General features: G+C 39.0%; 1 protein-coding gene across 3 annotated transcripts in view; it reads left to right on the forward strand.

Moving 5' to 3' along the window:
* The window catches only part of LRRC20 (leucine rich repeat containing 20), an 83,104-nt gene extending 76,776 nt beyond the window's left edge, over positions 1-6,328 (forward strand). For all 3 annotated transcript variants that reach the window (XM_088144371.1, XM_007421697.4, XM_007421696.4), the window contains exon 5: positions 5,045-6,328. In XM_088144371.1, coding sequence (XP_088000497.1) covers positions 5,045-5,190 — 146 coding nt within the window. In that variant the 3' untranslated portion in view covers positions 5,191-6,328. The remainder of the gene's footprint in view (positions 1-5,044) is intronic.
* The last annotated feature ends 9,610 nt before the right edge of the window (positions 6,329-15,938 follow it).

Consider the following 15,938-nt stretch of genomic DNA (forward strand, 5'->3'; position numbering starts at 1 on the left):
AATTCTCCAGAATGTTAGCTGAATTTATTTCTCTCGGGTTCTCTGTAGCATTTTCTAGCACGGCAGCTCCTGGAGGACCCATTGCTCTCCAACACATGCCTTTTCTCATTAGTAGACAAGGAAGTTGGCCATTAAATATTCAGAGGGAGGCAATAAGGAGAACAGACTTGCTATCCTCTTTATCCATATACATGAATCAAGTTTGCCTAAAATTTGCCTGAAACTCTGGGATTTTAAATTTCCTGGAACTGGAAGGGTGAGCGAAGAACATCTCTAATGTAGCTGATCTTAATAAAAAAAAAAAACTAGTGGTGACGGTAGAGTAGAAGTAATTGAGGCAGAGCAGCTTACCACTATCAGTAAGAAAAGCTTTGTGAAATGCAAAGCCCATATCCTGTATCTTTCTCTTTAGTTCTTTTCTTTAGCAGTGGGGGAATTAGTCAAAGTGCTTGGTTAAGTCAACCACATTCTTCATTCCATCATACAAAATTCCATTCGAAATGAACCTAGGAAATATTTATTTATTAGATATCTATTCTGTCCTTTCTCCAGGAGCAAGGATCCTAATTTTATCCCCAAGTTCTAATCTGACTACAGCCTTGAGAGGAATGTTGGGCCAAGAGAAAAGGAGTTTGCATGGCCAAGGGGGGACTTAAACATGCGTCTCTCAAGCCCTCCTCCAACAACTTAACCACCATACCTTGCTGTCTATCTAGTGACATGCGAAGTCACGGACACATGTGACATCTGTTTCTCTACTGCTTATGCCCTACTATGGCCTTTCTCAACTTGAGGGACATACATGTTTCCCCCCCCCAAATAACTACAACCTATTTCCAGCTTGTCCTTTCTGATTTTCTATTTCAGCTTTGAAGGATTCTATGCCATTAACAGAGTTCTCTGTCTTAATGTGTATTTTTTGAAAGAGAAATAAAAGGTCTTCCATAACCTTTCCCTTGACATACGCTGACTTTCCTTGAATCCTTTAACTTTTTTTTTTTTTAATATGCAGTGATCAACAAAAAGCTTTGAGCCACTTCTGCCGTTAAATGATTTTCCAGTTTAAGGGAATAATGAAAGCTTATTTCAGAATTTGTCCTCTGACCTGATAAAACTGCAGTCTAAGTCCAAGGAAGTACAGGCAATATTTATTGCAAATGAAATAAGAAAAGGTCAGTCTTCAAAAGTGGGCAACAAGCCGAGGCTTTTAGCTTTGTATAAATGCAGTGATGTTTAATTTTGTTTGTATTTTTGTACACTTTGGTGAGTTCAGTTCTCTGAAAGACATGTTGCATGGATGTTAATGAGTCTGCTTTCAGATAAAGGAACTCACAGCTTTATTTGCCTTCTCCCTTTTCCTATGAAAGTTTTCTCTAGTTGGGTAGAGATCGCTGTCCTAAAAATGAATGAAAAGGTCTTCTCACTTCCTCCTCATTTCCCACAATAAATGTTCCTATCATTGAAAAATGTTGATTTTCATGGGGGGGAAAACACCTGCCACAGATGCATGCATGTCTCACTGCAGGATGCCTACGTGATATCCCAGAGGGAGAATGTGCATAAATGTGCAGGTATGCATAATGTATACCTAAACAATCTCATAATAGATACAAAGACCCCTTTGGCTGACTATGGGATAGGATAGTCATGTTTCAAAACAGTAATTTTGTTAATTTTACTTTTTGGAAAAAACAAGGACTTTGATCTTTGCCCTCACCCCCACCCCACTTTTTCATGTTGAAAGAAACACCCAGCAATAGCTAACTATTTTAAGTCAATATCTGATTAAAAGACCCAAATCATACAATTAAAAAAACAAACAAACCTCAGATTGAAACATTATTAAACCAACCGCCTTTATTAGAATGCAGTCTAAAAGAGTGAGGTGGTGAAATATTTCCTTAATTATATAATTGGAAACCTGTGTTTTATCTACAAAGAGCTACAGCTCACTAATAATAGGAAATTGGCATTAATCCTTCCTCATCCCAAACAGTTATTACCACCAAGTGCCATTTGGGGTCTTAGGCCTGAGATGTAAGCTTGTTTGTTTTTAAACAATATGTATTGTATTTTTTTTTTCAAATTACGTCTATGACTTGTAAATTGCTGGGGGAGAATTGTTATCCTAAAAGGTAAATTATTTAAATGTATGAGCTTTTTTCTAAGATTATTTCTTTACTTCCAGTCTAGCCTACACTCCTGGGATTGTATATAGTCTCCCATCCAAGGTACTAACCAAATTCATTTTGCTTAATACATAATAGCTCAATTTTGATCATTTCTTTTCACTGCAAAAAGTCCTCAGAAAGGGTAATAACAACAAGGTACACATTAAAATGTGCTGATATTCTTAAGAATAAATGTCACCCATTCCTTAAAATGCCAGCAGTTAAGTCAGCTCATAAGCCAAAAGGTCTCTGCCTGACATGAAGGCTTCAGTTCCAGAGTGGGCAAAGAACCACCGAGAAGGCCATTTCAAAGAAGAATTCCTCTCGCTGCAGAATAAACCCTCATTTTCAGAATGCCTGAAAATGACTCATCTGAACACTATAGTGCTGTTCTAGACAACCTTGGACTTAAAATACCTTCCCTTACTTTCCTAGTTGGTCATGCCAGCAGGGAATTTTAGAAGCTGTGCTGCTAATATATCTGGAAAGCATCAAGCTGGGAAAAGCTTAGAGACACATTCTTTTGATAATGTATGTCTCTGAAGCGGGCTCGGTCCTTTTGTATGACAGTTTAAGTTTGGTGGAGTTGAAGTTCATCTCAATGGTGAATATTGCCACATTTTTTTTAGGAAAGTGCTGGTTCTTGCTGACTTGAGATCCTTAGAAGAAATTTGGAGCATAGCTGTTAAATTGATACTGTATTTAAGGTTTAAAAAATGTATTTATCCTTTTTCCCTTGCTGTTTTCCAGACTTGTATAGCCATGGGATTGAACTTGATCTTTTTAGTAGACCGGCTGCTGTTAGTTACACTTGTTATTGCTGCAACTCCCAGTGATTTCCCAGAGCATTTTATATGTGTTTAAAACCAGAGCTCCTGGCAAGATAACAGATACAAAACTAAACATCATAAATGGATTTCTGAATAAAGCAGAGGTTTTTAGAATAAATTGTGTATACTGCACTGAAAAATCTAGATAAAAACATTGGACTTGCATAGGGATGTTTATTAAATGGGGAAAAATAGCTTTTCCATTAAGTAGGTTTTTCATTGGAGGCAATGAAAATTTACTCGAGACCTTGAGTAACTTGCTTCTTATAGCCTTCATGATTTTTAGTGATATTTTCTATATTTTCTAGACTACTTTCTGACTACAGATTATTTCATTACAGTGGAGTGCAGCAGCATTGTAATTGTATCAGCTAGTTACTTGTCAAGTATGTGTTAAATAATTTTGTACTGGCCATCACTGTAAGAATATATACCCAGCACTTTCTGTTTAAAGAGACATTGTAAAAAATGATTGAGCAGAAATTGGCTAGAGGATGTGATAATCTGTTTACAAGGAGGTTAAAATGGAGGAAGAACCCTAGAATAAAGACTCACAAATACAGGTCACACTGCTGATCAGCAGCGGAATGCCATTTAGCAGCAGAATCCTGGAGAAGTCTATCTGGGTGGTTATTAAGGATCGACACTGACTTGATGGCACATAATCAAAATTGGTAGAGAAAGTCTCTGGTATCTACCACTATCAAAGTAACCCTACAGAGAAGCCACTGACAATCCCAAGAAGAAGAGAATGCTCTGTTCAGACAACCCTGTGTACTGAGATTCAGAACTAGTGTCTTCTGCTGGGGAGGAGAAGACTGATTTGTACACACCTGCCTCCATGAAAACAACTACCGAACCAAACAGTCACATAATGGCTGTGTTCGGACAACAGAGTTATTGTGGGTTAACCTAAGCAAGGTTTATTCATTTAATTCATTTTTCTGGGTTCATACTACGCAGTGGAATGTAAAGCAACCTTGGATGTTTGCCATGTTCTAAAAAACATGTTTTCATCTGAAGACTGAGGAAATCTTGTCCTATGTTATAACCATAACTGTCCTTTAAAACTGGTCATCATATTTTTTGTTGGTATGTGTGATTTGAACCCTAACCCTAACCCTTTTATTTCTTATTAAATGGTTGTAATGTTTTATTGTCACAGGGCAAAACCAAGCCTTTTTCAGTCTTCTGAATATTATTCGCAGATATTTATGTCCATAACATTGTTATAAAGACTTGTTATAAAGACTTATTTAAAACGAAACGGTTTTGTTTTAAAATATTATCTGAGGGTTTGTGGATTTTTTTTTTAATAAGGGTGCTTTTTCTATCTGTATGTGAGTTTAATAGTCAGTAAAATAGGAAGCTGCCTTTTATTAAATTAAACAAGAGGTAAATCTGGCTTAGTTTTGTCTACATTATTAGCATTCATTTCAGGCTTCAAGAGACATTAATTGGCTTCTAAGCCTTCCTATGCATGGTTGACTGCAACTGCTCGGACTCTGTACAGATGTAAATTTAAAAGGGAAGTATACAATGAGTCCTCAAATGCATATTTGGGGTAAAAGTGGATCCCAGGTCTGAAAAATTACTGACAATGACTTATCCTGGTGTAAGATAAGAGTCTTTCCCAGCCCTAACCAAGGGTGTCCAAGGTTCAAATGGGGCCTTCTGTAGGGAAGGCATATAAAAGTATATAGGAAATATTATTTTTGTCATTGTATTACATTCCTGAGATGCACTTCAAATTAATATTTTGAATACATAATTGTTAGTCCAATTTCTCTCTTTTTAAAAAAATAGTGCTGGATAGAGAATGTTCATTATCTTAGATCAGCTTTCTCCAACTGCATAAGTCTGTGGTGGCCATAAATTATGAGAATTGTAGTCCCAATACATCTGGGGAGAGCCAGACTGGAGAAGGTCATCTCAGATGTTCCTCGCTACCTGAAATGTTGCCATTTGGCATACAGTGGGAAATTACTCATATTACACTTCTTCTTCTTCTTCTTCTTCTTCTTCTTCTTCTTCTTCTTCCAGATGTACCTATTGAGAAGCTTGCCTCAATGGAGTCTCTCCAGAGTGTGAACTTAAAATCAAATCCATTAAATGAGGAAGTTCGGGTGATTGCCAAGCCACTGATCAAATTTGACCTTCTGACATCTCCAGCTGTTCCCCAAGTCTGAAACAATGTCTGACCTGGATTTGTAGCCATAGGAGGTTGTAGTGAAAGAGGGAAAGAAAATGCCATGTTTGCTGAGCTAGAACTCTCCCAAGCTGCACTGTTCTGCATGTGTTAGGTTTATGAGCTTCCAGAGTTGCAAAAAGTGTGATTTTTTGCAAAATGATGCTGGCTGCAGCCAGAAATATTATCTGCTAAACTGTGAATCCATAGAAAATACGTGTCTAGGGAGGGCGCTTTTCATCGAATGGTGAAAAAGAGTGTTGGGAGGACGCTGGCCTTTCTAGTCCATAACCATAGAGAAAGAGGAAGGGCAAAAGTGACTAACTATGTGCCTGGGAGATGATGAGATGGTGTGAATGAGCATGTTCTATAGCTGACAAAAGAGGAAATCAATCTGTGGTTGAAATGTTGCCTGCAAGTTCATGAAGAAAAAGGAGAGCAGCTTCCAAGTTCGGTGAATTTAGATTCCGTTCTTTCAAGTTCCATCTTTTCCATTTATATTTAAGGAAAACCAATAAGTTCTTGTTTCCTTGCTTACGGTGCTTACAGAGGGCAAGGAAATCAAGTCAAGGACAAAATACACATCCAGGTCCAGATCCAGGCACACTCTAAAGGATAGTGTAGTCTCAAGAGTATAACATATAACCCATTAGCTAAGAGATTCTGTAAAGTTATGGGTATAAATCTAATTCTAATACAAACTATCATCAAGTACCTGGAAGTAAATTCTTCTGATAATTTTTGTGCTGTATGAACCAATATTTGACTTTATTCCAGTGATTTGATTTACAGTAGTTTGTGCTTCCAGCAGCATGTGACATGAGAATGGTGTATTTGTGGGTTTTGTACCCTTTATTTATAAAGCATCTTTAGCTGTGCCTTTCTTGAGCTGAAATGCCCTGCTGTTTCTTAGCCTCATCCTGAAGAAAGAAGCCCAGGATGACTTTTGTTGTCCACAATTACTGAGTTTTCCATCTTATTTGCTGTTACAGTACAACTTGAATTGACAACTTGTTGTAGAGCCATTTTTGTAGAAGCATCTTTAAAAACCCAATCCCGTAAGGTACACTAGCCAAACACCACTTTCAAAGTACGTTTAGAGGAAATGTCTAAACAATAAAGATGCCTGGGAATTGCAATGTGCTTCTGTACATGGATCCGTAGTAGAGTGCCAGGATCAGATCATGCACCTTCTGCCTTTACCTCAGGACTGCGTGAAATGTATTTTTCTCATCCAAAGAATGGTTGCTGGATATTCCTGTGAAGAAAACTAAAGGAGGTACATTCAGAGTTGGAACTAATTAACCCCGGCCTTCAAAAACCAAGCAAGCCTCTTCATCTGCACAGCTCCAACTGGGCTGCTTAGTTACCCAGGATTTTGACCTACTTCCTGGGAAGACCTATTAGGCTTCATATTTTCTCTCTCTCCCCTGTATATGTACACTTGCCCAGAGACAGAAAGCTAGTGAAATGTTATCCTGCTTTACTGGCCAGTTGCCTTCAGTGCTAGTCCTGTTCAGGCCTTAGCTTGAGTGCATGAGTATGTAACGTGGGAACAGGCCAACTACCCACTTTCAAACCAGAAGACATTTAAGCGAATCCAATAGAGCAACTGGCATGGAAAAAGAGTTGCAGCTTCCTTTGATGAAATCCTCTGTATCCATGGCTCTCTCCTCATCCCCACTTTAATTAGTTGAGCCTATTGAAAGACTCCTTGTGCTTTGAGATGGTGGCTATTGACGGAGTCCCTTTCCCTTGACTTTTCTCTTTCCCAACAGGGTAAGCATTCCCAGCATGAATGAAGTCTTGCTAGATTTAGTGGGGAGACTTCAAAGACAATGGCCGGTGGAATATAATTGCAATGTTAGAATTTAACAAAATTCGGAAGGTTGGTTTATAGACATGTACAGTAGTGTCAAACCCCCTTTATTCCTCATCAGAAATGAATTTAGTTTATTCCCATTTGAGAAAGAAAGTACTGAAATCTATGGAATTTTGCAGTACAATCACTTTTATAATTTGCTCATCCCTTATAGATATGTGAAAGATGTGTTATTGTGTATTTCAGTGGAAATGTTCTATATATTTAATCTTTTCCCACAGAACAACATGGCACCCTTATGGATACTTAGTAAAAGTAAAAAGTAGTGTTGCTTGCTGCCTTATTTTTAGAGAATCTTTAAAAAAAAAAACTGCATGAAATTCTCATTTTAAGTTATTACAGCATAGTACAGCCAGAAGTAGTTTTGGGTGGTGGGGAGAGATTCTTGAGAAGTGCCCCCCCGCCTGCTTTTCTCTTTTTTTCCTCTCAGGGTGTAATTGACAAGATTTTGTGTTTTGACAATAAAGAACCTGTCTTCATGAAATCAAGTGATTTCTCCCAGTGATTTTGTGCAGATATTGAAATACCATATTCATAGACCAAAGTCCAAGAAACATCCCCAATCATGTTGTCTAAAATGTCTCATATCCATGAGAAGAAATGTAGAATCACCACACAATAGTCCCCACACCTCCTTGCCTCGGTCCAGCAAGGTTATTCAGAAGGATACCATATAAGAAGCTGCTGAGAGGTCCAGCAGAATCATTCTACCTATCTTGCTTCCAGCAAAATCCTTTTACCAGGCTAAGAAGGACACTGCCATCCCAAAGTTGGAGCCAAAGTAAATTGGGTCGAGATAAACTGTTTCATTTAGACAATCCTGAAGTTGGATCAGCAAGATACACTCAAGGACCACCTTATGCAGAAATGGAAATGTTTCATCCTGAGAGATCATTATTTAAAACAGAACCTTTACATGAGAAGATTTTATTGTTTCAAACATCCAAGTAGCCAGTCCCACTCTGCTGCCTTTACCCTCCAGAGTTTGCCATTAATCAGCAGGATCTTCTCTAAATGAATGCCAAGCTTTTGAGGACATTCAATGATTCCTTGATTCCTTTTCTTCCCCAGTAAATAACCTGTCCAGCTTTTACTGTATCTGCCTTTGACCCTAACCTTCTGATTGGCAACATGCCATTCAGTGTTACTACTGCCTCTAAAGACATATCTCTACAAGCAGTAACTGATGTTCATGCCCACCAAGAGTACAATATTCAATCACCCCAAACAGTAGCAGTTCGATGTTATGAAAAAATCAAAACTGACTAAAAAACAAGCATCAATCCAACCTTTTTACAACTTATATATCCTATAGTTTTTTTCTATCCCAGTTCATGATCTTTCAGTGTCTCTTGGCACCAACTAGATTCCAGCAGCCACATAATTTTCTCTCTCCAAGGTAGTAGGAATGAGGAATGTTAAATCTTGCTTTTCATGCAATTATTTTATGTATTTATATCTAATTAATCCATTTTTAAGGCCATCTACTCATCCATGTCTAATTTCTTAATGCCTTGCCCTGTTAAACCTTGCCCTGTTAATATATCCATCTCTCACTTCCTAGTATCAAATACACAAAGGCTTAAACGTCACTCTTGCTAGAAGAATTCTGCAACCTCCAATATTATTTCATTTCCACTACAAGTGACAATATTGTGCCAACATCCATGGAAAGAAGATAAATTAATAGGCATTGAATTTAGTTACTGTAAAGTGCAACTGATTTAAAAATCAAATAATATTACACTGTTGCTCAGTTATAACAGTGTTTTCTAGCCATGCATTTGACTTGAAAAGCAAGTAAGTAGCAATTGCATTTTTACTCCATCAGATTGACTGTGTATGAAAAGTTGATTCACATGACAGCAATACTCAAGGAAAATGTTAGCAAACATCACTATTCAGGAAGGGGGAACTGCTTGAATCCTTATCAAATGAAAGGTTTTTATTATCGCTTCTGGAAAATACAAATTTGGCACTGACTATTTATTTGGGTTGGTTGGTTGGTGATTATGTAGTGGAGGAACTGATATAGCTGCCTGCTTTCCAGATCAGATATTAAGATTGTTCTGATTCTGCTATCTTGGAGTTGATAAAGGGAGCATTAATATCACATTAATACAAGTATTAAAAAAAGTACACTGTACTCAGCAGGAGTAGAGGTTATTTGTTAAATTGCTTTTTGATGGAAAGACTGTCATCTGAGCCTCCTCCCACTAGAAGCTTTGGGAAGCTGGCATCTAATAGGAATCTAATCTTTTTAACTGATGTTCTAAAAGCTGAGCTACATCAGATCTAATTAGTATTTGGATCAGAAATGCCAGGGCGGTAGGCTAAATTGGGAAGTTTAAAAAGTCCTGGAAGAAAGGCAATGGCAAACGTTTCTGCACTGCTGCCAAGAAAGCTACACAGATGTCTCAATGAAGCTACAAAGAGCTGATCTTGGATCAAGGAAATCTGTCTGCCCCTAAAACCATTTAAGATCATGGAAGCAGACGTTTGCTTCTCCACCACTTTACTGTATCCAGCTTTTCAACGAAATAGCCACTGAATTCTTACAATCTATCCCAGGCGGGGAATGTTTTTCACCAGGGAACCAAATGCTGTCCCTGGCATCTTTCATGGTTCTGCAGCATAAGCCTCCCTGACTCTTTCGAACTGATACACCCAGACCTTCTCCTTTTCTTCTGTCCCACTCCCATTTTATTCTCTTCCATCTTCTTTCCCCCCAACTTACTCTCCTCCTGTGCTCTCACCGCTTAGCAGTCAGTTTTTCAGAAGTTGCTTTGGCATCAGTGGAAGCGTCTAAGGAGCTAAATTGAAGTAGGGTTCCCCCCCGCCTTTTTTTAATGGGATTACAGTGTTATTTTCTCCCAAGCAGTGACCTCACTGAAAATGCACATCAAACAGGATTTTTAAATGCTCAATTGCCACCAGGGGAGACTTTTAGAAAACTTTAATATCATGCCAGAAAGAGTATTTTCAAGAAGAGTACATCACTGAAGGAGAAGAGAGATAATATTTTCTCCCCAACAGTAATATCTTCCCAAACAATGATGTGTAAACAGGGGCCTCCTCAAAGGAGATTAAAAATGTCAAAATGATGGCTGTAGCTAGGCGACTGAAGCCCTGCCCCTTTTAATATGTACATGTAAAAAGGGACAGGGCTTGGATTGTGCAGTTGCAGGTTCCTCTTGACGTTTTTACTCGCTTCCCCCTTGCAGACTCTGACTGTCAATCAAGCTCCATGGAATGAGAAGGCTGCCCAATATTGAATTCAAATTCAGCATGGAATGTGGGAATTGTAATTTCATGGCCCTGCCTAACGTTTTATGTGATGAACACAAGGGCCTGCACACAAAGAGCCAAAGACTCTATTGCTGCAATTTTTATACCTTGATTTTGCATTATGTACTTCACACAAATGGAGGACATGCGCGCGCACACACACACACGTTGTGCCCCATGCCTGATCCATTATTATGTTTAATATGCAGAGGAGCCTAATTGCATGGTGAATCTGAGTGGGAAAAGTCTATTTAGCATTTCTGCACAAGTTTCAATACCATCACCAACCAAACTCTTTCTATTCAAAATTTATATCCAACATGGTCATAGTGTGACACTGACAACAGTTTTTTCGTTGTTTATATTTGCTGTACGTGGGTTGTTTTTAGAATGTGCTGCACAGGTAAGAAAGTAAAGGTATGACCTGTCTATCAGATTTACAGGCAGAAGGGATCTTGGAACAGGAGCAGAAGATCCAAGTGACAATGCCAGCCCACAAGGGGTGAGGCACCTAAACCTATCTTTGACAAAGTGCTTTTCCCTTGATAGTGTTTTTGATGAATGAGAGGGATCTTCTGAGATGAAGCCTTCACTTTTCTGACCAGGGATTGGAACAAATTGTCTTATCCTCCCAACTTTGCAACCATAGGGCAAGTGACAGTTATGTTGTGTTTGGAAGGACAGAGAAAGCTAATCGATCTGTTGGGTAGGTGGATGGGACCAAGAAGTCCTTGAATTCTTTTTAGCTTAGAAGAAAATAAGAGTTTTTGCTTTTCTACCACTGAAGATAGAACAGCATGAAGTTTTGCTTTTGAGTGCTTTCATATTATATTGGCCATTAGAAAATAAATATGTTGAAGACCCACTTTAAGCTAAACCTCTATCCTTTATAATAAAGAGATGGCAACTTCAAGCTTTGAAATAAACCAGAAAGCAGACTAAACAACGTGAAACTGTTAGACTGGTTTTCCCCATGTCTGCCAGTCCTTCACTCTCCGCCATTTTATAGCATGAAATGAAGTTCATCCACAAATAAATGTTCTTTTTGGACAGCATTGGAAGGAGTGCTGAGCCAGCTTTTCATGTGCAAATAGGGATGGAGGGTAGTAAACTGTTCTCCACAATGAAAGCCATTTTGTAAGACAATTTCCTGGCTTTAGCAACCATTCTTTGATTGCTTTTCTGGCAGGAAATTCCCTTTGTCCTATTCCAGCAACTGTGATCTTAGATATTCGAGCAGTGCTTGCTGGCCGGGGAATTCTGGGAGTTGAAGTCCACACTTCTTAAAGTTGCTGAGGTTGAGAAACACTGCAATAGAGGTACCGGTGTGATGGTGTCTCTGTTCCACCTTGACTGGATGTGGAGAGGGCAGGGGGGAGGGAGAGCCAGATTTAAACTTTTGAGCTTTGAATAGCATGCTGGGGGGATTCATTATTCGAAGAGTGGGCTGAGCCAGATTAAAGTGGCGGAGCAAGGACAAGAATGTCATGTGGTTTAATTTTAACCCAATTGAGGCTTAATGCAATGAAATGTGGTCAGTATGATTGCTCCCCATGCATTTAATCCACTTTCTCCCATTGGAGTGAAAATTAGAATTTGGCAACACATTTTCAAAGACTGTTCCAGCTGTATTAATGCAGTCCTGGAGCTGCAGACTGAACATCTCCGATGCAAACAATCCTATTGGGCTGTGTGACTGTACCCATAGTGCTTCCTGCCTCCAAATGGACTGAATGGCGGTGCTGCCAAGCCAATGCAGAATGGCAGCAGACCCTTGGAACAGGTGAGAGGCCTGTACTGTGGAGCCCTTTTCCCAGGTGTGAAGTCCTTTCCCACACAAGGGTTGCTAAAACAGAGAGGGTGTTTGCTGGTGGAAGCCTAGGGAGATGTTTAGGAAGCCAATCTTGAACAGTAAATCAGTCAGCCCAGTAAATTAATATTATAAGGCAATTAGATGCCTTTTGCATCTCCTATACTCCCACTGTGATATACAGACAGCAACAACAACAACGAAAATAATCATTTTCAATCGCCCAGCAATGTTAACACTTTGTAGGAAATCTTTCTTCTTGGTTCTCTGAAAGGTCACAGGGCAAGGACAGGGTTAGGCTGCTCAAAACAACTGACATTTCAGAAGCAAACTAGTTAAATGTCACGCTTACCCTGGAGTAACCCATTCAGTTTGCTGCTGTGTGAGGATGGTGTTATTATTGCTGAGAAAAAATACAGCCAGCTGCAGTCAAACTAGAAGCAGATGTTTTTGCAATGTTGAGCTTTTCTCCCACATTTCACTGTTCACAAACTTCTGTAAGGTTAGAAATCATTGGATACAGAATACAGGTAGTCCTCGTAGTCCTCCCTTAACGACCACAATTGGGACCAGCAACTGCATTGCTAAGTGACATGGTCGTTAAGTGAAACATCATGTGACCTCAACTTGTGATTTTACTGCCAGCTTCTCCATTGGCTTTCCTTGTCAGAAGCCAACTGTGAAGCTCACAAATGGCAATTATGTGACTGTGGGACACTGCGAACATTGTAAATGCACCCCTGTTGCAAAGTGCCTGAATGGTGATCATGTGACTGCAGGAAAGCTGTGACAGGCATAAGTTTGAAGACCAGTCATAACAGATATTTCAGCGCTGTTGTAACTTCAGTCATAAAACAGGGCAGTCGTTAAGCAAGGACTACCTGTACTGATTTTCTTTCAGAGAAGTCAGGAATAGTGTGGAAGCTCCTAGGATGGATACCTGCCCCCTCCCTGTCGCTTCCCCAACCTGTCTCCTCAGCTTTTCCTATTAAAACATGGCCACAGGAAAAGAGGCTCAAATTTACTCTTCTCAACCCTGAGGGACGTGTTACCAGAAGAAAAGGCAGTATAATCAGGGACCAAAAGGAACAATAAATGATATTTACAGTATAATAAAGTTTACCAGCAAAATCAGATTCCATGTGCAGGGATATAGTTAATTCACTTCACATAAACTTGGAGAAGTTGATGAAGAGTTTCTCGGGTTAGAAATATGTTACTCCCCACTTGAAGAACACATCAAATTTCTCTCCTCCAAACTGCAACTCTGGAATTCCTTCCCCAAAGTGAAATTATTTCCTTCGGAGCAAGTGTCCCCCGATAGTTATACTCACAAATGGAGTGAAAAATGTCCAGATGGATTTTTGGTCAAGAAGGGGAGCTTCTTCACAGCAACAGTAATATAGTTGTACAAGGCCTGGTCCCTCTTCTCATTGCCAGCTCACCAAAGATACCTCTGTGCCATCTCCCCAGAACCTGGTCTCAGAACTCTGGTGTCACTTGATCTTAAGCCACTCTGCTTCCTAGTGGTGTTTTGATAATAGTTACACATTTGAGCTTCTTTTCTCTCCGGCTTGTTCATCCCTTTCAGTCCGTGGTGACCTCCATCTTGACTTAGCTGCTGCTACTTCCTTCTAGCTGTTTTCCCCTCTGAGTTTTATTTATTTATTTAACCCATTTCTAAGGCCATCCCCTTGCTTGCAACTCTGGGTGGCTTACAGAGGATGAAAAGATCAGATAAAAGATCATAATAGAAAGACAACCACGTTGGGACGGAAAACTAAAATCAGATATCATGATTTAACAAATACAGCTCCATCAACTGCACATGCTGATTAGTGGAGACATCTACCATCGTAGCCCAGAGCCTCTGGGAAGAGTCTTAAGTACCTTTCTGAAACCCAACAGAGTGGGGCCATATAGACCTGGGGGGTGGAGAAATTGTTCCAAAGGGCAGGCATGACAACAGAGAAGGCTTTCTCCTGGATCTCATCAGGTGATGTTGCTTCAGTGATGGGACCTGGAGCATACTGGTCCTGGCAGATATTACAGGGCATGCAGAGACAATGAGAGAGAGGTGGTCTGACAAATATCCTGGCCCTGGGCCATGAATGGTTTTATAGATAACCACCAGCATCTTGAATGGCACCCAGAAGCCCTTTGGAAACCAAGGTAGCAATAACGTTACACAACATACCAAAGTGCACCCATAATTACTCATGTCACTGCTTTCTGAACCAGCTGCAACTTCTGAGCAGTCTCCAAGGAAAGTCTCATTGCAGTAGCTCAGCTGATTGGTAGTACTGAATTTAACTTTATACTGGCTTTTAGCATGGTTATTTCATTGGCCTCTGAGCTCACTAAGAGATATTTGATGAAAACATTTTTGCCTTTCAATTGCCTGAATTTGCATTTTAGGTTAGTGCATAAAGCATCTAATCTGATTCATTTTGCTCATAGCATAATGTTATAAATGACCCTTGAAAGAAACAGAATATTGTAGCTGTCAGCTGCAGTGACACATTTCAGAAAATTATAATGACAATGTTCTTACTGTTAAAGCATAACAACCAGTCCTGAAATCTTGAATTGCATAAAACTGTGGAATGGCAGAATACTCCAAACACTTCGCAGTTTGGTCCACATATATTAGCAGCATCTAAAACTCCTAATCTTTTATTAACACAGAGATGTTTTGGACTATTTTAAATCTACCATATTTTTCTATGCACAGTTAAAGGGCATTGCTAAAATGGATATTCACTTTTTCCAAGAATTTTGGAATAAAAAGTTGGAGTATTACAATTTAGTTGTTAAGGATCTTACATATTAAGTACATCTCCTGCGATTTTAAGGCTATATAAATTGAATGAATGAATGAATGAATGAATGAATGAATGAATGAATGAATGAATAAGATGATTTAAATTCCATGAAAGATCTACTTTCATGTTTACCAGACACCCCACAGAATGAACACTACAAAGAGCTAGTTGTCAACTTCAGTATGCTGGAAGTATAAAATGATGGAAGAGAACCTTAACGTCCATAAATTTACTAATATGGTTTTGGGAAGAGCAATGTGGTTTAAGGATGTGAATATGAATTTGGAATTTATCATTATATTACAAATTATGGATTTACTGAGCATGAGATATAGCCAAAAAAACCAAACTCAAACTGTGGTATTTTTTTACCACAGAAAGGTTACACTACCCTAGATTTTCGGTCTTGGACTGATTATGTGTGTTTGCTTTATTATGAATTGACTTGTATCTCTGACATGGAATGATTGACCAATATTTCTCTGTGTAGTCAATGCTGTGTTAAAAACATTGTTAATCACTGAGAATCCTACAAGACTGACAGCTTCTTCCTGTTTTTTCTTTTTTCCTCTATGTTCTGTATGCTGAAGCAATACAAATTTCAATCATTTCAAAAATCTTCACGTATAGAAAGGAAGGGAGAAACTGACAGAAAATGGAGAACAAATGGAGAAAATTTCTAAAAGAAGCCATTGGATGGTAGAAACAGGAGCAATAAGTGGGAAAACATTCAATCAAATATTAGCCCTAACAAATATTAAAACTGCAAGTTTTAGTTGTAGCTCAGCGGTTACTGTCTGTTGAAGAATGGGCAGGACAGTCTGTCCCCTGATGCTTTATCTGCTGAAACAGTTTTTCCAAGTTAGTGAGTTGCAAATGTATTAGACTATAATTGGCTAGGAATTGTGGCAATTATAGTCCAATGTATCTGGAAGACATGGGCT

The sequence above is a fragment of the Python bivittatus genome, unplaced genomic scaffold (assembly GCF_059951505.1).
Source record: "Python bivittatus isolate LINGU-HERP-01145 unplaced genomic scaffold, Pbiv_v1 ctg000400_np1212, whole genome shotgun sequence".
Lineage (NCBI taxonomy): Eukaryota > Metazoa > Chordata > Lepidosauria > Squamata > Pythonidae > Python > Python bivittatus.